Genomic DNA, 21642 nt, shown 5'->3' with positions numbered 1-21642 from the left:
GCAGTGTGTGTAGCCAGAACTTGAGGTGTGTACTGGTTTATAACTAGTCTTGGAAGCATTTGATTTTTGTTAGTAAATGTCTATAAAGGTCAGTTTCATTTTACACGCACAAATCAATAAAAATATTTCCATTGATTATTGTAATTTACAGACACGCAACGTAAGACAAATGCTGCTTGAGAACTTTGATTTAGGGAAAATTATTCTATGTATTTTGACAAGTCGTGTTGACAATTTGTGTGTTAGCTGTCCGTTTTAACTTATTAACTAATTCTTACTTCCCCATAATTTCCCACAACAATGAACATTTAAATTGATAAAAATAATAAAAGCTTAAAACCAATAATTTTGCTTAATTTTGGCAATTTAACTGGGTAAAAATATAAACAGTGTTTCAAAATTATGGCCAACTTGTTGAAAGAGTTTTTCCAGGCCTACTTATGAGAATTTCAGTGTGTCCTTTTAATGTTTCATGTCACTTTTTTTTTCTTTCATGGTGTTTCCAAGGCTTTTTTTAAAAATGGTTAGAAAATAAGAATTCAATAGTCTAAAGTAATTTAGCTGGACTCAGTCAGAACACTCCCAAGCATGTTATGAAGTTGAATCTTAAACAGCTTGAAGCATAGGCATATCGAGCCACTAAATATAACATAGCAGAGCTCTGCATGGCAGACATCTACCAAAGCTGTACACATGCTAAGGCATTTCCCAGCTCTTCTCCTGAGCAGGTTGTCATCTGTCCTTGAGTCTGTTGGGGGAAATGAGAGGAGTTGGGGTTGCTGGAGCCTGGAGTTGAGGCGTTTTGGAGCCATTGAGTTTGAAACCATGTTTGTGTAGAAAACATACATAGCAAACTCCTGGCAATTTCCCTGCACACCTGTGCTTCTAAACACACACACACACAATAGTGCTCCTTTTTTCCAGATGCACAGCCAGGAGTGCTAGGCTCCATAACATCTGCAGAAACTGAGGAAAGGGGGCTCCTTCAAAGTGTAGCCCAGTTACTCTTGCATGTGTGTACTTTCTTTCCTTCGTTAGTTTCACGCTGTACAAGATTAGTAAGAAAACCTTGCACATTGTACAGCATGTATGGTAGGTAATTTCTGAAGGCTCATAATTGTCAAAGTCTAGAGCCGTTTTCCTAGAGACATTCAAATGCATTTCTCTGTGATCACTACAGGCTGTCCCCGGGTTATGTACAAGATAGGGACTGTAGGTTTATTCTTAAGTTGAATTTGTATGTAAGTCGGAACTGGTACATATTGTAGGGGAAACTCTAGCCAAACATTTATCCAGAGCTCAGTTTTATTCTCCCACACCTCACTTCCCTCAGTCCTGCAGACCAGGGAGATGCGGAGCGGCTTTTCTCGCCGCGGAGGACGCGGGCGGCGGGACCGTGGTGCGTCTCAGTGGTCTGCTGGGGGGGAAGCAGCTAGTGCGGGGTTGCCTCACCCCGTTTGTAAGTAGGGATCCGATGTAAGTAGGGATCCGATGTAAGTCGGATCCATGTAACCCGGGGACTGCCTGTATTTCTCTACCAAATTCCAACATTTTACCCAAGTGACTTCAGCATTAGAGCGGTCTTTAAAAGCAAGGTATTTTTATAATGGGAACGATTAATTCTTTTACTCCTCCTCCTCACCACCTATTCAAAAGATGATTGAAAAGTTTTTGCAGAAATTTTGCAAAATAGCTTATTCTGAGGAAGAGCCTAAATATAGAACATTTCTGTCTCATGGGTTTTGAGGAATTGAGTGACACAAGAAGCCATGGTCTTGGAATGGGCGGTCCCACTGTAATCGTCTTGACAATGGAAGAAGTGGCCAAGGGCCAGTGGAATCTCTATCAGTAGAGAGATACTAGGCAAAACCAGGGATCGTTTAATTCCCTTCCAATCCCAATGATTCTAGGATTAAATTAGAGCACCTAAGAAAACAATTGTGTAGAATAAATGGTTAATGATTTTATTTTCTTTCTCCAGACTTGTCAAGTGTGCCAGATGATGCTGCCTAACCAGTGCTGCTACTGTGCTCATCAAAGAATCCATACTCACAAGTCCCCCTACTGCTGCCCAGAGTGTGGAACGTTGTGCCGATCAGCCTATTTCCAAACCCATGTCAAGGAGAATTGCCTACATTACTCTCGCAAAGTTGGCTACAGGTTTGTGCTGCTTCAAAGGGTCTGTCTGGGAATGTGAGGAAAAATGGAATCCCATGTCAGCTCTTTGGAAAGAAGACAGATTTTTCATGATCTGTTAGAGAAAATTAGGCAGATTGAGGTGCGAGGGGTTACAAAAGCTGAATCCAGAATCTCATTAAAAGATTTTTAATATATTAATATCATGAAGATCACTTCCTGCCACCAGTTTGAAAAATTGATAAAGCCTGTTTATTTGGGTTCATAATTGCGCGCACAACTCAACTAAGGAAAGCATTCTGAAGAAGCAAAACAGGTTTAAAAATATGTAATGAGACAAAGATGACAGTAAATCAAAGCTATTGGAAATCATTTCTGAGCACTGAAATGAATTTGAGCTCACTTCAAAAGAAAATAAATTGGCTCTTTTGAAAACATTGGCCCCGAAATCTTTCCAGTGTTATACCTGGAAGCATCAGTCCCACTCAAGCTCAAATTTATTTTTTACCGTCAGCTTTCTATTTAGAAAGATATGTGCTTTCAACAATAATACCTGGCTATCTCTATAACTAGGGAATTTAACATCACAGCCATGTTCTCCAAAATAAGGATCTTCCACAAATCTGCTGAAGAATTTTGTTTTTCAGATACGTACCACACAGATATTTGCAAGATTGTAAGATCCATTTGGTTCAATGAAGTGTGTATCCAGGAGCTGATTACAGCTTCCTGAAGGTATGTTTACACAACAAAGAAAAACCCATGGTTGGTCTGTGCCAGCTGACTCAGGCTGCAGGGCTGTTTCAGCCTTATGAAGCCTGAACTCTGGGAATGACCCACCCAGCCCTAAACCAGATGTCTGTAGCACAGATTGGCTGGCATAGGCCTGTGTGGGTTTTTCTTTGTTACCCAGATTATTTTTGCATATCTGTACCACTCCTGGAGTAGGTTAGAGTAATCTAAGAGCCGCTCATACTTCAGACAAGCTAACTGTGGTACCAGACAGATCATAAAGTGCCAGATGCAGCAGTATCCTAGTCATGCCCCCTCTCTACCTCCTTTCATTCATATGGGCTGAGTGGTTCACATAGAAACCAGGTACATATCTTCATGCCAGCTGCAAGCTCCCCCATGCTAGACGAATTCTCAGCTAGACAAATCTGATGGCTTTCAAGTCCCTTTGGATTGCAAGAATATAGTAGAAAGTCTTGTTCTATGAAATTTAGCATGCCTTGCAGTATACAACATTTTGTGTACTCTGTGGCCTCATGGATCTAGAGTCCATAGATTCTACAGCACTCTGGAAATTCTGTAACTGATGCCAATAAATTTATAAAATAAAGATTTTTACTGAATTAAGTATAAAAGTAAATAGTAATCCATTGCATTCCTCTGCTGTTTTCATATTAAATTCAATTTATTTTGCACTATCTGTTCACACTATTTTTCAGGAATATGCCACTCTTTTAAATGTTGAAGTTGAAAGCCTATTAAGATAATAGTAGAGAGATTGTGTTTTTTCTTTTGCAACCCGGAGGGCCAAAAACTTTACAATGAACTGTGAGATTCTGAATCACACTTCTGAGACGGGGGGGTGAATTCTGCTGTTGTTTTCAGGGCTGCAGGAATTCACAGGGTACTGGTAACAATTTCAAATTTATTACAAAAAGGAACAAATAATTGTAATTTTTCTCATAACTGGAAAGCTGGAACAGAGAGCTGTCAAATAGCATGTTTCATCACCTACCTTTGTTCTCCAGTGTGACATTTGGATTGCTTCCTGAATGCATGTGCCTTTTGTAGATGCTTTGTGGTAATATCCCCTTGTTCCCATGTTTACCACTGTGAAGGGGATTTTGTATGGCAGCATCATTTGTGTTGTGTTCTAGAGGAAAATCTTTGATTAAGCAGTTCATTTTAGAAAGAACAGGATTTTTGTGAAAGTACAGGGGAGCAGTGAGGTCACCATTGTTGCTGTTAGTTCTGTGTGAATCCCTACCCCTTCTTTGATGTTGAGGCCCACTACAAGGGATTTTTAAATTAGCAGCTAAGAACCTCAATCATAAACCAAGAATGCATCGCGCTAGGCATTGTACACATCAGACCAGAACAAAAAGAGGATTCCTACACCATGGAGCTAAAAATCCAAAAACAGGACGAGACAACAGATGGAGACAACAAGCAGATAAGAGGATTGGGAAACAACGAGCCAAGACTATCCAACTTGAAAAGCAGTGGTCACAGCACATTGGCTGCTTGTATCTACTTGAGCAGCATTCTTGTGCACTGCAGATGAGGAGCTTTGAGAGAGCTATTTCCACAAGCCCTTGAGTGGCTGGTCAGTGCTGTGAAGATCCTGTTTCCTGCTGGTGTGTTAGAGATCTTTTCTAAAATGAAGAAACCTGGGAAATACATACACACAACCACTGTTAGGGCCAGGGTCTACACATAACATACCTGACGCCAAACCTGAGTGGATGCGGTTTCCAGAGCAGTGCAGAGGAACAGATCAGACGGTGTCATAGCCTGGTTTATTTGAAGTGGTGGGAGTTAGGAGAGGCTGCTGGAGGCTGGCATTCCAGTGACAGAGTTAGGCTTGATCAGCACTTCCAACTTACCTCAGTTTCCACACCCCTGAGCAACCGACTCATGCTGACCAAACGCCCAGTGTGAACAGTGCTGTCTCGCTGACAGGGCTTCTCCCACTCACATAGCTGCCCCCCTCTCCAGGAGGTGGCGTATCTATGCCAATAAGAGAGACTCCTCATTGGCGTAGGTAGCCTCTTCACTAAGTGCTACAGCAGAGCAGCTGCACCCAGATAGTGTTGTAAGTATAGACAAGCCCTATGGTTGTCACACACAGTTGTTCATGCCTGGTACTACTGGCAAAGCTGTGTGGATGCAGCTTTGCCAGTGTAAGCATTGTACTATAGCCATAGCCTTAGTGGTGAAGAAAGTCAGATGCAGAGAGGTGGGCTGGGTGTACTGTCCCTGGAGGCTGATCTTTGCTCTTTTTCCAGCAGACCTGTGCCTTCCCAGTCATTTCAACCTCTTCAGTATTTTTGTTTTTCTCCCTCAGTTTGTGTCCATGTTGCTGGTACTGAAGTGCCTGGTGCAATACTAGAGACAGTCTCTTCAGAGTTGTATAGGTGGGGACATATGATATTCCAACTGAAAACCAAAATACCTTTTATTACTGCCAGATTGAGCTGCATTGTAGTGGTGTTTACTGTTTTTTACTCTCTTAGGTTTCTTGTGACAAGCTGTGATATGGATCATTTTCTCCAGATTTATTAGTTGCATTTTTCTAAGCTGAATCACATTTTGTTCTTCCCTGTATTCTTAGTTTCTCTAAGCCCCTTTTGCATTATTTCTTTCTCACAAATGATGGACATTCCACAGCATTGTATGATTCATGAATTCCTTTGACTTTCTGCTTACTGCCCCTTACTGGAGACCACTACTGAAGAGGTCGTATGAGAGCTGTCACAGTATCCTGGTGCTCTTCACTCTTGTGTTTCCATTTGAAGTTGCAGAGAAGAGATGCCTGGTGTTTGTAATGCAGATTTATTTTACCCCTCTGCCTTCCAGGTGTATCCACTGTGGCGTTGTCTTTATGTCGCTAGCTATGCTGAAAGTGCACATTCACGAGAAACACTGCGAAGTCTTCCACAAATGTTCTTTCTGTCCAATGGCCTTCAAATCTGCAGACAGCACCACTGCTCATATTACTAGCCAGCATCCAGAAGAGCCTCACAAGACTACTCAGTAAGTGCCCTGAGCGTTTGGAAGCATTTGCTCACTTTACGGTTTGCTGGATGTTTTGTGCAGACTGTGTTAGCCACTGGATGACTCTGGAACTGACATTCTCTCCCACTTCCACGTCTCCTCCTCTTCTTCTCCTTCCTTTACCTGTCACACTCGGAGAAAGAAGAGGAGGATAAAGCTGCTACTTTTGCTGTTAGCCGGGAACTCAGGCTCTGCCAAGCCAAAGTTTCCTGCCCTGAACTCAGAGCCTTTTTAGATTGGAGATGGAGGGATAGGGAGAGAGTGAGCAGCTCCAGCAAGGGACTCTCAACTGTGACCTTCTGCCTGCCCATGAACAAGAGTGGCATCTAGTGGCAAGGAGTTTGCACTATAGCTGGCTCCTTTGGCATCTGGATGATGGGGGTGCCATTGCCTACAAAAGCAGGAGAAACTCTCCTCTGTTGTTCATTCTGCAGCCTTTCCTCCTTCCCCTCTAGCCATGGCTGAAAGAGCTTGGGGGTGTGGGAAGCAGATTGGTGGGAAGTAACATGTTCTCTGAATAAATTCCCTCTGTACATCCGTGGTTCCCCTCCCAATCCAGACAGGGCTTAATGGGTCCTCTTTTTAGAACACCTAACATGTGCCTGATGCATTCAGCCCTTCCAACGAATTACTTGAAATAGTTCTGGGGCCTCTGCTGCTTGTTGAGCGTATAAGCAGAACACCTGGGTATGTGCAGGCAGCTCATTGAGAGAAGGCCATTCTCTGATAAATAGCTTCCCTTTCCAAGATTGAATCTGAGATTTCTTTTGCCTAAGGTCTTTTCAAACTAGTTCATAAACTGAGCATGAATTTTATTTTTTTAAAATTGTTCCAGGGTTATCTACAAATGTTCTTGTGAGACTGTCTTTAACAAGAAGAAGCTGCTCCAAGAGCACTTCCAGCAGAATGCCAACAAGCTGTTGGTGGGAGTATTTAAGTGTCCGCAGTGTCAATTAGTGTATATGCAGAAACAGCAGTTAATGCAGCATGTCAAGGTAGGTAGCTGAATCTGACTTTACTGACAGCATAGAGCCCTGTTTTTGTGTGTGTCTGTATACAGGCAGAAATGACTCAGAGGGCAGGAGCTAGAAGAAGTGGTGGAGTTTTGTTTTATGTTTGCAATTTTTGCCAGGAGGCATGGTGGAGTAAAGTAAAAATTCTCTATACAAGTTTGGGTAACACTAGTACATTTCATAGTAGAGATGTTCTATAATCATAGAAATGTAGGCTCAGAAGGGAACTTGAGGGTCATCAAGTCCAGTCCCCTGTGCTGAAGCAGGAACAATTAAAAGTAGACCATCCCTGACAGGTGTCTGTTCAACTTGTTCTTTAAAACCTCCAGGACGGGGATCACACAACCTCCCTTGAACCTCCCTGTTCTAGTGTTTTGCCTATCCTTAGAATTAGAATTTTTTCCTATCTATTTATCTCAACTCTCCATTGCTGCAGATTAAGCCCATTACAAACTGCTCTACCTGCAGTGGATGTGCAGAACAATTATCATCATCCTCTTTATAACAATCTTTCACTTATTTGAAGGTTCATCGGTCCCGCCCTCCCCACTCTTCTTTTCCCAAGACTAAACATACCCTTTTTTAAAGACTTTTCCTTATAGGTAAGGTTTTCTAAACCCATCATCCTTTTTGTTGCTTTCCTTGGGACTCTCCAATTTGTCCACATCTTTCCTAAAGTGCAGCTCCCAGAATTGGACAGAGTACTCCTTCAAATACTGGCCTCTTTGTATATTCCACTGTGAGAGTGCTTTGTGAACCTGATACTGAAAATTTTTGCTTTCTGTTGGTGAGATTTGTCTTTGGTCTACACCTGTGTGCTTTCTCTCCTCATACTCAGGACTAAGTAGGGCCTGATTGCCTCTCCGGTTCCTTTCTGCCACACCATGATCTCAGATGGAACCTTCCAGTGTCCACAGAACTGTCCCGCCACCTTCGAACCTGTAAATATTGTAAAACAGAATCTTTTGTTAGTTATTTTGGTTGGTTAGCATTTGGAACAACTCCTTTCTGTCTGCTTCCATCCCCTCCCTCCTTGGGTGTGGGATGCAGATTATGCCCAGGAATCTGACCTTCAAGAAGGGCATCTCCTGTCCCCATTTCTTTTCAGTAAATTGCTACCTACAGGGAAGCCTCTTCTATCTTGGAGAAGCTCATACATCTCCTGAAAGCCATATCTCCCATCCTTTCCCAATCCACAGGCGTTCAGATGTAGAAGACCTCTAACAGAGAATACTATGAGGCTTCAGTTCAAGTAAACCCCACCTTGCATGTGGGGCAAAGCCTAGCTCTCCCACATCTCATACAGGGGCACAGAAAGGTAGCACTAAGACTGTTCCTGGGTGTACAGTAAGGGTGGGGGGCACTTTCAGAAGCCTAGAGAGAGATCTCACTCTGAGAAGGACTGTTGACCCAACCCTTTCACACCCAGTTCTGGGAGGCTGAAGAGCCTGTTAGGGGTCATGGTAATAACATGGACTCCAAAGAGTAAGGGTGCCTCTGCATTGACATTGTTGACAGGAGCAGAACCATTGGTACGGACCAAGGGGTGAGAGAAGCCAGGGCCTGGATATCTGAGAACCACATGCTCCCTCTGTCCCACATACTGTCCCCACATAAGCAAACACTGAGTTCCAAGGGCCTTTCCATGCCAGCTGCAAGTAAACAGGGAGAAGAGTTTTCACATTGATGACTGTACTTCAGAGAGTATAGTCATCCTTCTAGATCCAGAGCATTGCCTCGTAGTGCTCCTGGTCCTGGTCCTTACCTGCTAGATTCTCAAACCGTTGGTCCATGAATGCTATGAGGGATGTTCTACCAGACGCATTTCCACAGAGATGGTACTGGCAGCACAAGCCAGTGGAACGGGACCCCACATTTTCCTCTTCGGGAAAATGCGACATGGGGAAGGACTGTCAAAACCTCTTCTAAGAGATGTCATCCCCGATAGAAGGTTCTGGATCCTCTAGGCCCTGCCATGACCCCCTAAGATGAGGCTCCCTTCCCCAGGACTGTTTTTAAATTGTGCTTTGAAGACCTCCTTAAATCTATATTGACTGTGAGGGACTATAGGATCCACACACACAGCATCCTGAATCAGCAGTACACTTTAATTGGAAATCACACCTCCACACCTCTCTTCCTCCCCCTCCCCATCTATCCATCCCAGGTGTGCATTAGCTATTTGGGCACCATGTCACACTGAGGGCACGGGTTCAGCTAATTACCCACCACAAGGCCAAATCTGAGTCATTACTTCCCACCCTGTAAATATGGCCTACGTTCGTTGCTCCTAGATGTATACATTTATGTTTAGCCGTATTACAATGCGTCTTGTTTGCTTGTGCCCAGCTTACAAGGTGATCCAGATCACTCTGAATAAGTGATCTGTCCTCTTCATTATTTACTGCTCTCCTGATTGTTGTCATAGAATCCTAGAATGCAGGAACTGGAAAGTACCTCAAGAGGTCATTGTATCCAGTCCCAGAACCAGTCCTGCACCCTACCTAGTTAGGACCCAACTCTTCTCTGCTGAGCAGTTCCTTGTATACAGCACTGCCCCAGCACGCTGCCCTCTTGCTGGCTTCTTAAAAGCCTCTCCCTGATGGGTCGGGGTTCTGTGCAGGCTCCCTCCAGCCTGCTTTAACCCCTTCCCAGCCAGAATGGGGCAGCTGCCTCACTACAGTCACATTAGCGCTCCCACATGGGATCTTAACTTGCATTAATTAACTTTCCAAACCATTATTTTTATAGTCTAGTAGAACCAAATTGGACAGTCTCTACAGACAACCCCCTGACCTCAAACAAATTCTTTCCAGTAACCATGCAACACTCCTCCATCATAATCATCCAGAAACCCACCCATGCAATCCGCCCCAATGCCAACTCTGCCTACACATCTACACAAGCAATTTCATCACTGGACCCAACCACTCCAGCCACCAAATCAGAGGCTCTTTTAACTGCACATTCACTAATGTGATCTATGCCATCAAAATTCTTCAGCCTTTCATCTAAATCAGACAATACACCTCTTTGCCCAAGTCACACGAAGGGAAGGAGAAGAGACTGTATTCCCTGGGTTTGTGCTGGGCATTAATGTTACATTTAAAAAAATCACTTAAATTGCCTGGATTGGCAGAATGAATGAAGAAACAGGGGATCTCTTCTCAGAGATTTTCCAAGTGGATTTCAAGCTATTGTTCTGTGCGATCACTTAGCTTATCCTGTCCCCCTCAAGGCAAGAGGGCCCACTCTACCAGAGTCAGAGCAGCTTTTGTAGCCTCATTTCATGAAGTGCTACTCACTAACATCTGGGAAGCAGCAATATGGAGCTGTATACATGCTTTCACAAGACATTATGCAAGCCTCTGCAGCTGGTGTATCCTTTCAGTAGGTGGCCCTTGAATCCTCAATACTGCATAGGTCCTCACAGCCTTCTCAGTGTGGACAGCTTGTCGGTCACCCACAGTGGAATAGACATAGGGATGGGCACTTACAGCAGTGGCATTACTTACCATTTACAGCAACTGGAGTTCTGTGCTCATGATCTGCATTCCACTACCTGCCCTCCTTTCTGCTTCAGATGATGTACACTTATGCTAGAGAGAGAACTTCCTGGCTCTTGGCCCATGTTGCCCTTTCTGCCCTTGGTCCAACATGAGGAGAGGAGGAGCACGGGTATAGATTAACACACTGCAAGCAAATATTTTCCTGTGTCGGATGCAAAGAAGGCATGCCGACTACCACACTTTAGGCCTCAGATTATGCTGGACCTCTTAAATACAAACCCATTACTAGTTTTTAGTTGCATCCTCCCCTGTGTACCAATATATATGGAAATATAAAACTTTCTCATTTCTGTTTTCATTGTCCTTTCTGTTAGAATAATATCCATTTTTGATGATGCTAAGGAGCCTCTCACACTTGACATAGTTTAGTGCCTCTGCATGTCTTAACCCAGCCTCTCAAAAAACTCCAGTTACCAGATAAGATCAGTAACTTCTTTTTACATCACTGACATTTTTTTGGTATATTTGGTAATTAAACAGCTAGCTAAGTACCCGTTTTATTGTTTTTTCTATCTATTGAGACAAGCTAATTTAAAAAAATAAATTAAAACTTGGGGTTGGGTTGGCAGTTTTATATTGAAGCAAAGGAAAGTGTAAGTGTTTAAATACTTCACGTGTAACTAAGGAGGAGGCTTTTAAAGATTTTTTTGAGGACAGACTGAAAAATGTGAAATACATTCCACTTAGAAACATTTCTATTTCTAGCAGTATTTTATATTTTCTGTGGTTATTTTCCTTGTACATTACATGAATAGATATTACATAAAAGAAGGGATTTGGTTCATCACATTTTGTTTGTATTAGTTCATCATGGCAAGTGCCAAATCCCCGGCCTTATACTACACCTGTCAAGCTGTTCCATGTTGTTCATGCTGTAGGGGTTGTTCATTTCTTCCTTAAGAGCTGGATGAAAATCTTTCTGCAATAAGTTTGAATTTTAAAAACATCATATTTTCACTTTTTTTGTTTTTAATTAAAAAAACCTAAAAACAAACAAGTCAGCAACTGAAAACCAAAGATTTAAGGTTTTTATCAATAAAATGTCAACTTTTTTTGAAAAATGTTAATGAAAATTTTTGACTAATGAAGAAGCTATTGAACAAAGTTTTGATTCGGGTGGTTTTGATCAATTCAAAGCAGCATTCTGTTTATATCAAGAAAATGAGATTTGATCACCACTATCTTAGATGGCTATCTAGAAATAACATTATTGGTAAAGAAATTATCCCACCACAGAATGTCTTGCAGCTGAATCTGAGAGAGACTACATGATCTGTAAAGAAGCATTTTTGTTTTATTATTTCTTAATTTACATGCCAATATTTGTACTATCCCAATAAGTTCAGAAGCAGTTTTATAGCCATGAAAACCTCATTGTTTTCCATGTAACAGTCTCTTTTATAGATAAAGTTCCATTGAGAAATGTGAATCTGGACCATTTATTTATAGCAAAGAACATTGCCAGAGTTTTTGAAGTCCTTTTCTTCATTTTGTTTATAGCCATGCCTTGGAAGGCAAATAAATGGGTAGTTCACTCCCCAATAGAGTAAAACATTCATGAGTAATACTTTGCTCTTCCCTTACACCTTTCATTTGAAAATGAATGTTTTGCAGACACTGGGTTAAAGTTTACCTGTGATGCAGGTAAATATTAGTATCATCATTTAACAGCTGTGGAAACTGAGGCATGACAGTGGATAAGGCTGTTATTTTCAACCACCCCATGAAAGTCTCAAAGGGTATCCAACTCCTTTTGAAAAATTCCAAGCCAAGCGACTTGTCTGTGGCAGATCCTGCTATAGCATCCAGGCCTCCTGATTCTAATTCTCATGCTTTAACCAGTTGTCTTTTATTAATGACTTTGTGTGCCTTAGTTGAGACTTAGAATTGAATTGAAGTGGGCTTTTTAGTCATATGAAGTTGGCTTATTGAACTAACATGATTGAAAATCACACTCTTTTTGCTCATCAAGACAGGGCCCTGGTTATCAATCCAGAAGTTACAGCAGCTGCCTGGTTTGATTCTTTGTACGGAATAAGGGAATTAATCAGAGAGTCAACCTTTCATGATATGTCCTGCTTGCAGATTAAACAATGGAATCAATTTTTTGAAGACCTTTCATGCCTTTGAATGATTAAGGCACAAGATTGGGAGTTATGACATCTGGGTTCTTTTACTGGCTCCACACTCTAGTCACTGCACTTGTGTGTCTGAATTTCCTCATATTAAAAATGGTAGAAATACTCTGACCTACCTAGTAGGGGAACAGGGATTAATTCATGTTCATAAAGCATGTTGTGATCTCAAGATGGGGAGCCAAATATACAATATCATACATTATTAGCAATGCTTCTCGAACAACTCTTCTGTCAGGCAGAACTTTATAGCTTATTTCAAGGGCAGAAGCTTGGTGAGGATTTAGGAGTACCTTAGTGCTATGTTATTTGAACTGTGTTTGATTCTGATGCTCTATTCCCTTATTGCTAATCAGGCTGTTCATGGGGTCCCCCCAAATCCTGAGGATGTCTCTAACCTTCGGCAGAAGCCCGAGACAACATCTAGCAGCCAGGTTGTTACACCACCAAAGGAGTTGTCAGTAGCCAATGGTACTTCCCATACCTCTTCGCCAAGGAAGGACACAAGGGCGGAAGACAACTCAGAATCAAAACTCAATGTGAAAAGTGCTGGTTGGACTTGTAGGGAGTGTTCTCAGTGGAACCCTGATCGGGAAAACTATGTATCCCATATGAAGAAAAGCCATGGAAAGGTAAGGAGCCAAATGAAATCTTTCAGGCATGTTTCTTCCTGTTTATGAGCTTTTGGCAATAGAACTACCAGTCATTAATATTGCAATCATATAGAAACCCAATAGCTGTTCACCAGCCCTATTGGAGTGAGAGCACAGCCAGAAAAAATACCTTGATTTGACCTGCTGCAAGCATAGCAGGTCTTCTTGAATGGCATGATCTATTTTTTGGCATGTCATCTTTCCTCAGCTCCTTCCCTCAATGCATGTCATATCCAGGTTCCTTTTCTGCATGCAAGTGACTGGAGAGCGGTATCTGTTCCAGTCACAGTGAAGACAGCAACATTGGCTGGGATTCCATCCTTTGTACTGATGGCTGTTGAATTGTGCTTGCTGATTCCCTCCGCAGCTGCCAATATACTTTGCTTTGTACTGTGATCTGGCTGTGAAAATAGCAGTTCCACTCTGTTAACCAACTCAGCATAGCACAGATAGCAATAAGAGTAAAAGTAATTGAAAGTACATTGTAGTTTAGGTGAAGACAGGCCTCCATTCATATATCCATTTAAAGATGAAGGGAAAAATTGCTCTTCCTTGACATCCTTTATTATTTGCTATATAGTAGTGGGAATTATCTACTGTTAGGATCTCACGCTAAGAGAGGCTGTTGTGAGGAATTTGTGCAAAGTGCAGAGGTGAGGTTGCTATAGGAACCATACATCTGAATTTTCTGATTTGTGGGTACCTAAAATCTTGTCACACTGACATATGGTTTTGCAGATTGGGCTCAGAATGGGCTTTTCGGGACTAGCACTGGCTCCTTGACAAAACATAGACCAGGTTTTCTTGCACAGCCAAACTCTCAATACCTCAAGAGTGCTGAGTTGCTCATAATTGGAGCTCGGTGATCAGCAGCCATTGAAGTCTGGATTGTCCCATTTCATAAATACAAAGAGGAAAATGGGAGTGGTGGGGGATGGAAGTTCTCATTAAGTATTGAATATTATTGGTAGGGACGGTTGTTTTCTAGAAATGAGCAAATGCATGTATGTGATGAGATGTAACTGCTAAATGCAGATGATATGCAGCGGTTTACACTGCAGAGGATGCCAGGTAGAAAATAAATGTGTAGGGGGATTTGGAGGTTATTAATGGCTCTCTGTATGATTCTAATGCTACCTCGGGCCTGCTCTTGGGAGAAGAGAATGAGTAGGTGGATTTGAGTCTTGCCAATGCTGCTTCTCTTGACGCCAAGGTGGCTGTTTGGATTTGCAGATAATTGTCTTCTATCCCTTCAGGTCTTCTAATTACACCAGATCTTCCTCCTTCAGCAGTAGGGGCCATCTTCTGTTGTTAAGGAGGAAACTATAATCCAGACCCCCCCCCTTCCTCAGGAGTATGAGGCGCTCTCTTCTTACCACCAAGAAACAAAGAGAGATTGGTATTCAGGAGTAATTAATAAAAACAAAGATCAAGGTTGTTCTTGAGCTGCTTCTGATCTTTGCCTGTTTAAAGGGGAGATCAATGAGGACAGAACACTGTCAGGCTGACTAACCGGGGGATCCCCACAATCTTGAAATTGTTTTTTGAGGTATCTCTGTTAAAGGGTTTCTCTCTGGATGTAAGCACAGTGCTGCTCCCTTGCTATTCTTCCCTTCATTAGAGTCAAGCAGACAAAAGGCGCTGGCTGTCTTCTGTGGTTAAAAGATCTCTCTCTTCCTCTGCTAGTCCGTGAAGAGATATCCCTGTCGGCAGTGTGAGCATTCGTTCAACGATTTCAGCAGTCTGCGCAGACACATTCGCAATAATCATGACACAGCAAAGAAAGTTTACACTTGCATGTGAGTATCCAGTGCTGCTTTCCAAGCTTAGATCCAGAGATTAGACCATCTTTAAAGTTCAAAAGCTCTTTGTAATAAATAATATCTGCTCCTGCCTACTCCGGCATGCAAATGATGCTGGAGGAGAATAAGAGGAGGAATTGGTTAGACACGAGTGGCTTTTTGGCTAAGATAGGTCCTTGGTTTTGATTACATAGTGTTCTTGGAAACTTGGGGTGAGGTTTAAAACTGAGTTCTGCTGATGCATCTGAGAGTACAGCCACATGCACCTGCTGAATGGCCAGTGAAACACTGGACCTGATTCTCCTGTTGATAAATTGTATGGTCAATTGTTTGGCCACCCTTTGGTTCATTACGAAATATAGTCAGGAGACAAAATAGCCAGGAAAAACATAAGAAGCAATGAATAGTTGCAACCTGGACCCCTTAATCTGATTCATCTGAAGTGGGTTTTGCCCATGAAAGCTCGTGCTACCAGCTACATTATTAGTCTCTGAAGTGCTGCAGGACTATTTGTTGTTTTTTAAGCTTTTTCCTTTATAGACTAACACGGCTACCCCTCTGAAACTTCCAAATAGCCAAGATCAGTCAGGTTTCTAGCAAAAACCCAATAGTACTGTAGTACAGGGAAAAATTCAGTTACAAAACCAGTCTTCAGGAAGCTGTGTTATGCAGCACTGTTGCCTTCATCTTATACATAAGGAGTGCTCTCAAAGTTACACATTTCAGCTAGGAGTATTTATAGGATGATTTTGCAAGTTATAAAATCTTTAACCATTATTTTATCCCACTTCCTTAACTGGATCTGTACCTTTGTTTATTTTTATTTTGGAGACAAGCTTTCTAGGTACTTTTCGGTGAAGAAACCTTGAGTTTGACAAGTTTCTTACCTGCTTATGCCCAGTTAGGCTATTGTGGGGTGTAGCTTAGCATCAGTGAACAGAACTCTGGGGAAAAATGAAATAACGTATAACTAACCAGGATGTGTGTGAGGTGGTATAGACTAATCTAACATGTGCAAAGAGGGGACATAGTCCCAAGGACTATCCAAATACCTCTGGTACCGGAGCTAGGCGAAGGTCTAAAGATCCTAAAGCAGGCAGACTTACAGCTGTCATCACTGTGTCTCGGCACAAAATCTTCAAGAACAGTGTTGACTACCCCACCTAGATCAACGTTGGGCATCACAGCACTGATATCCGTTCCAGCACTGACAAAACTGTCAGCACCTTGTAAGTGCTTGAGACTGTTCCCTCAGCAATCCATTCACCGACTTTGATCTTTATCTGCTCAGGTTTAGCACCCTTTCTCCTGATACTTTATGTATAGAGGTAGGGGGGTGGGTGACAGAGCATCTTTCTCCTCCCCCTCCCCCCTGCCCTTCCCTTCTATTTGTTTCAAGGGTTTTTTTTTATCCTCTAGTCATAACTCCGGTCATCTGAAGAAGTGGGCTGTGCCCACAAAAGCTCATAATACCATCTCCATGTTTTGGTAGTCTATGAAGTGCTTACCCAGACCATTTGCTTGCTTTATTTTATTAGATGATAATAAATGCCAGTAAATACAAAGTAGGGAGCACTCCTGCGTCTTCGGAGATGATCTAATAGATGCTTTTAGTCTCAGAATTCTGACCAATCTGTAACATTTCTTTATGGTTCACAGTTCTGCGTTACCAAGAAGCTGCCTGCAATTAGATCAGCAGCCATGTGCTTCTCACTTGACTAGCAACTTTTTTTTTGTATGTTTTTAAGGTACTGCACAGATGAAAATCAAACATTTCCTCAGCCTTCCATGCTGGAAAATCACATCAATCTCATGCATGGCATTAAAAACCCGGACCTGTCCCAGATGTCCAATGAAAAAGCTCCGGGGAGTAACTCAACAAAAGTAATTAACATGGTTGTACTGAAAAATAATTGTAGTTGGCTTGTTTAGCTATATACCAGGCATAGCAAAACTGGGGCTCAGGAGCTGCAAGCAGCTTTTTTACAGTTAAAGTGCAGCTTATTGGAAACCCCACCCCATTCTTTATCTGCCAGATTGTGTGGAGAACTTGGGGCTTCCGCCTTGCAGCAGGGTGGTGGGGCATCAGGGCACAAGACCTGCACTCCAGCATGTGCCCCATAGACAGGTTGTGCGTGTCTCGTGGTGCTCAAACTTTGGAAGGTTCTCGTATGCAGCTCAGAAGGTCAGTGAGTTTAGTCATCCCTGATATATACTCACAGGATTTATATAGAATTATATCAGCAATGGGCAATCAGAATAGTGAGTTGGCCGTGTTCATGGCCCTCCTTTGCCTTCCAGTGGTCTCCAGCAGCCCTCTGCCATGGGGGGGGCCACAGGTGAAGCTCCAATCTACTTCCCCTGCCCCATGCGCCTCTTATGCACTAGGGCACCAGATCCCCATGTACTTGCTCCTCCTTCTCTTTTTCAGCACTTCTGGAGCACGCAAATCGCCTGATTTGTGCTCTGTCCCTTCCCCTCCCTGGGAATTAGGGAGCAAAATTTATAACCCCATTTTCACTCTGTATTATTCTAATGGGGGAAAAAAGGAGAATTTTGCTCAATTGCTGAAATTTTCCGTACTGGGTCTTTGCCAAACGGAGAATTTTTCTGGAAAGTTTGTGAAAATCTGTTCGGCCATTTTCAAAATTATTTTTGAGAAATCAAACTAGTGGGCAAGTGAAATACCTTTGCTCACCTTATAAACAATCATTCACATTCATATTTTGGGGATGAGGGGGTCACCCCTTAAAAATGGTTGATCTTTAAAACCTCAAATGTTGAAAGCAAATATTAATACATTTATGGGGTAATGACTCTCCGACATTGGAAATCCTGGAAAATAGCTTTTAACAGTCTAATCAATAATACAAAATATGAAATGTGTGCGCCCTATGGATGAATTAAGGATGCTATAAAAACGAGTAGTCCTGTGGCACGTAAGAGACTAACAGACAACTCGTTGTTTTTAAAGTTACAGACTAACACAGCTACTCCTCTGACTGTAAGGATGCTATATGAGCCACAACTTTTGCACCGTCTGACGTTTCTGTTTAAAATGTGCAAACTTAGTGTTTTGTGGCTCAAGTAAGAAGTCAACAGAAGAGACCAATCTCGCCTCAGTAACTGTACACTTCTCTCATACATTCTCCATGAATAGGATAGTTGAGCACTCCCATCCGAGTCTAAGATCTCTGCCTAAGAAGCCCCTTTATTTTATCTCTTTGCTATATCCGTGTATCATTGTAAATGATACCTGTCTCTTTAATGACTGTACCTTTTAGTCTATAACATCCTCCACTCCAAAGTAGGATGACCCTCTGTCCCATTTTTAAGCCCCCTCACAGGTGTCCTTTTTTTTTTTTTAAGGGCAAATTGTCCTATATTTTCCTCTTGCATGTTGGTCAATCAGCACAGTCCCAGTCCGGTCTTATTTGCAGCTGGCCGGTGAGTGTGGGCAGATGGTGGCTGGTCAAGGAGAGCAGGTAGTTTGTCTTAGGCCAAGGGGAGAGGTGGGAAGCGCCAGCGTGAGGTAGGAGGAGATGCTGCCTTGGGTGGAGGTGAGGGTTGGAGAGTGTGTCACCCCGTCCCATGTGAAATATAAAGTAGGGGTTCTCAATGGAGATCACAAACCCTTTCAGGGGACCACTGGTTGCTGATACTGAAACCCACCGCCTGAGACCCAGCACCCTCTGTGGGGCTGAAGCAGGAGCTGAGGAGCTGAAATCTTGCTCCCCAGAGCCACAGTGCTCCCTGTGTGGCAGAAGCCCTCTGAGCCCATGGGCAGAGCTGAGGGGCACCAGGAATGTTTTGGGGGGCAACTCAGGGTGACAGTTCCACACTCCCCACATCTCCTTCTCCCTGCCCCTTGTCTGGTTTGGAAGCGGGAAGCTGGAAATGGGCAGTGCGGGACAGCCGCTCCTCTGGCTGATGCCATGGCATAGGCAGTGGTGGGGTTCCTATCTCTCCTGCTGCTGCTTCTGGTCCCCTTAGCACCCAGCCCCCTTTTCTCACACAGTAAGAGCCACAGGGGTGGGGCATCCAAGTCCATGGCTGGCAAAACCCTCAGGGAACAGAGACTGCAGGGGAGCCCTCCTGGCCCACAGCCTCGAGCTACCTCTTCCCTACAGCCTGAGTTACCCCCGTCTGCACACAGCTGCTAGCTAGCCCTTCTGTGTGTGCTGAGCACACACATTGTGCTTACCTGCTCCCAACTCCAGCAAAATCTCTCAACTCCTATTGGTCAGAAACTTTCCAATGGCAGCTGAGAGATTTTGCTGGGGGCAGGAGCAGTGTGCAAAGCTTCCTTTCTTCCCCCGCAGCATAGAGAGCCACAGGGAGCAGTGAGCTGCTGCTTTGAGTGGTGCTGCAGGGGAAGTGGGGCCGGATTAAAAGGCTTGGTGGGCCAGATTTTGCCCGATCCTCTTGTTAATTCTTCCTCCAAAAGTCCATCTCCAGCCTCATGCACATTTTGTGCCTTTTTCTCTCTGAGTTCCCTCCAGTTTGTCCATACCTTTCTGAAGAAAATGTTACAACAGTGATTGTACAAAGGCCGCATACCTCCTGATTTTGAAGTGCTTCTGTTTGTGCAACCCAGAATTGCTTTTTATGTTTGTTTTACTTGCACAGATATATTGCAGTGCAATCTTAAGTGCAGTTGATTTTCTTTTGTCACTCCCGTCCCTTAAAAACGTGTATCCTAAATTATTTTCCACAGATAGTTTCATTCGATTTTTTCCATTATTTTCCTCTCCCCTCGCTTTCATTTTTATAAGGACTTTTTCCTATTAAAATATTTCTAATATCCATGAATCATAGAAAGGACTGTTTATTTCTCCTAATTAGAGGAATCTGTTGTATAAATTATTCAACCAATATCATATTTTTTAAACAGTCTTAAACTGGGATAAATTTGTGCTGAGTTATAGTTGTGGTGTTTTTTTTTATTTGCATTTTGGTAGTGCCTAGGGACTGCAACGCAGATCAGACCTCCTGTGTACCAGACACAGTATCAGTGTAGAATAAGAAACAGGACCTGCCCTGCAGAGTTTAAGATTTAAATGAACAGTGTGGTGGTCTGCAAATGGCATGTTAGTGCTACAGTTATTTTGTTGGTTTCTTTTGCTTTTGATTTTGCCATTTTGGGTTTTGTTGGAGAGGATTAGTTGCCAGGTAGGAATGTAAAATCCCGTTTAATTGGTTAGCCGGAGCAGGCCCTGCCTGTGTGCGCCTGGGCCTGCCAGGGACAGAGGCTGCTCCAAACGCCAGTGCAGCCCCTGTGTCAGGTGGGGGGCTGCACCAGCCTCTGCGGGTTAACCTTTCACATCCCTACTGCTTGTCTCTGCTGCTGCTGCTGCTGCTGGCTGAGCTTTTCTTTCTAGAGGTGTCACAGCTGAGGAGTCTAGCAGGCTACCTTCCAGTCTCATCTGGTGTGTTATCCTTTTCCATTCATCTGCCATCTTCAGCTTCTTCCCCTTTCCAATCCATCCAGTCACCCAGTCAGGCTGGTGTTTCCTTAACAATGTCTCTAGAGAAGTCCAATTACCAAAACCCGTGTCCACGCCTTACTCATCCCTTCCCTTAACTGTTTCAGCCTCCTCCATGGTCCTCCTTACTTCTCAGGCTGCCAGACCATCCCACATGCTGTTGATAAACTAGCATATCTCTTCCCTCCTCTGATCACATTATACCCCCCTTCTAGATCTCTTTGCCTTCCATATCAAGTTCTAGTTTCTCCCCCTTCCTCAAGCCCTGTCTTCCATCTCTGATCTCATTTCTCTCTACTCTCCTTCTAGCTGGTTTCTGTATCCTTCTCTCACTTTCATCATGAGAACTTAAACAAAATTCATGGAGTAGCCCCCCTGCAAAAGTTATTGTCCCCTCTTGTGGTGGGGTGGATCACAGAGGTCCCCTTGGGACTGTCACCCAATGTGCTGATCATACTACTGAACCCACCCTACCTGCCCTCTGGGACACCCCAGCACCCTCTCCTGATGAGGCAAAGCTCTGGTGTCCCCCAGTTCATAAGTCAGCCCTCTTTATCAGTGAAAGTGAGAAGTCCACACTGGTTGCTCTCCCCTCCCCCACCCCGCCAGTAACATTTATTTACACTGAGCTTAATAATAAATCAAAGTGTTTTTATGAAGTATAAAATGTAGAATTAAAGTGATTGCAAGTGAAAACAGACAGATCAAAGTTACTAAGACAAAATAAACAAAACATGCCAATTAATCTGATACAATAAGAGAAATTGTTTCAAAATATATTCATCACCCTTGCCCTTATTTCAGCTTATTTTTTTTAAAATCTGGCCTGTGTCTACAGCTCTTTGTTTCTTTAGAGTTCTTTGTTTTCAGGTTTCTTCATATGTATCCTTTTAGAGTGTGGAAACAATTTCAAAAGCCAGCTGAAGACAAAACACTGACTGCTCTCCATTCCTTAAATAGACTTTGCCCAGGGTGGGAATCCTATGGGCAAATACCAGATTCAAGATGTGTTCCAGCACCAGGTGGCATGATCACATGTCTTTCTAGGACCAACTGCAC

At 43.0% G+C, this 21642-nt stretch overlaps 1 protein-coding gene across 4 annotated transcripts in view; it reads left to right on the top strand.

Moving 5' to 3' along the window:
- Nucleotides 1-21642, top strand: part of ZNF592 (zinc finger protein 592) — a 65126-nt gene that overhangs the window by 40472 nt on the left and 3012 nt on the right. For all 4 annotated transcript variants that reach the window (XM_075897462.2, XM_075897463.2, XM_006128023.5 and 1 more), the window contains 6 exons: nt 1982-2160; nt 5728-5904; nt 6761-6920; nt 12999-13274; nt 14982-15094; nt 16846-16981. In XM_075897462.2, the coding sequence (XP_075753577.1) occupies nt 1982-2160; nt 5728-5904; nt 6761-6920; nt 12999-13274; nt 14982-15094; nt 16846-16981 (1041 nt within the window). The remainder of the gene's footprint in view (nt 1-1981; nt 2161-5727; nt 5905-6760; nt 6921-12998; nt 13275-14981; nt 15095-16845; nt 16982-21642) is intronic.

This window comes from Pelodiscus sinensis, chromosome 14 (genome assembly GCF_052426305.1).
Source record: "Pelodiscus sinensis isolate ZL-2025 chromosome 14, ASM5242630v1, whole genome shotgun sequence".
Classification (NCBI taxonomy): domain Eukaryota; kingdom Metazoa; phylum Chordata; order Testudines; family Trionychidae; genus Pelodiscus; species Pelodiscus sinensis.
This window is presented reverse-complemented; position numbering and strand designations above follow the sequence as displayed.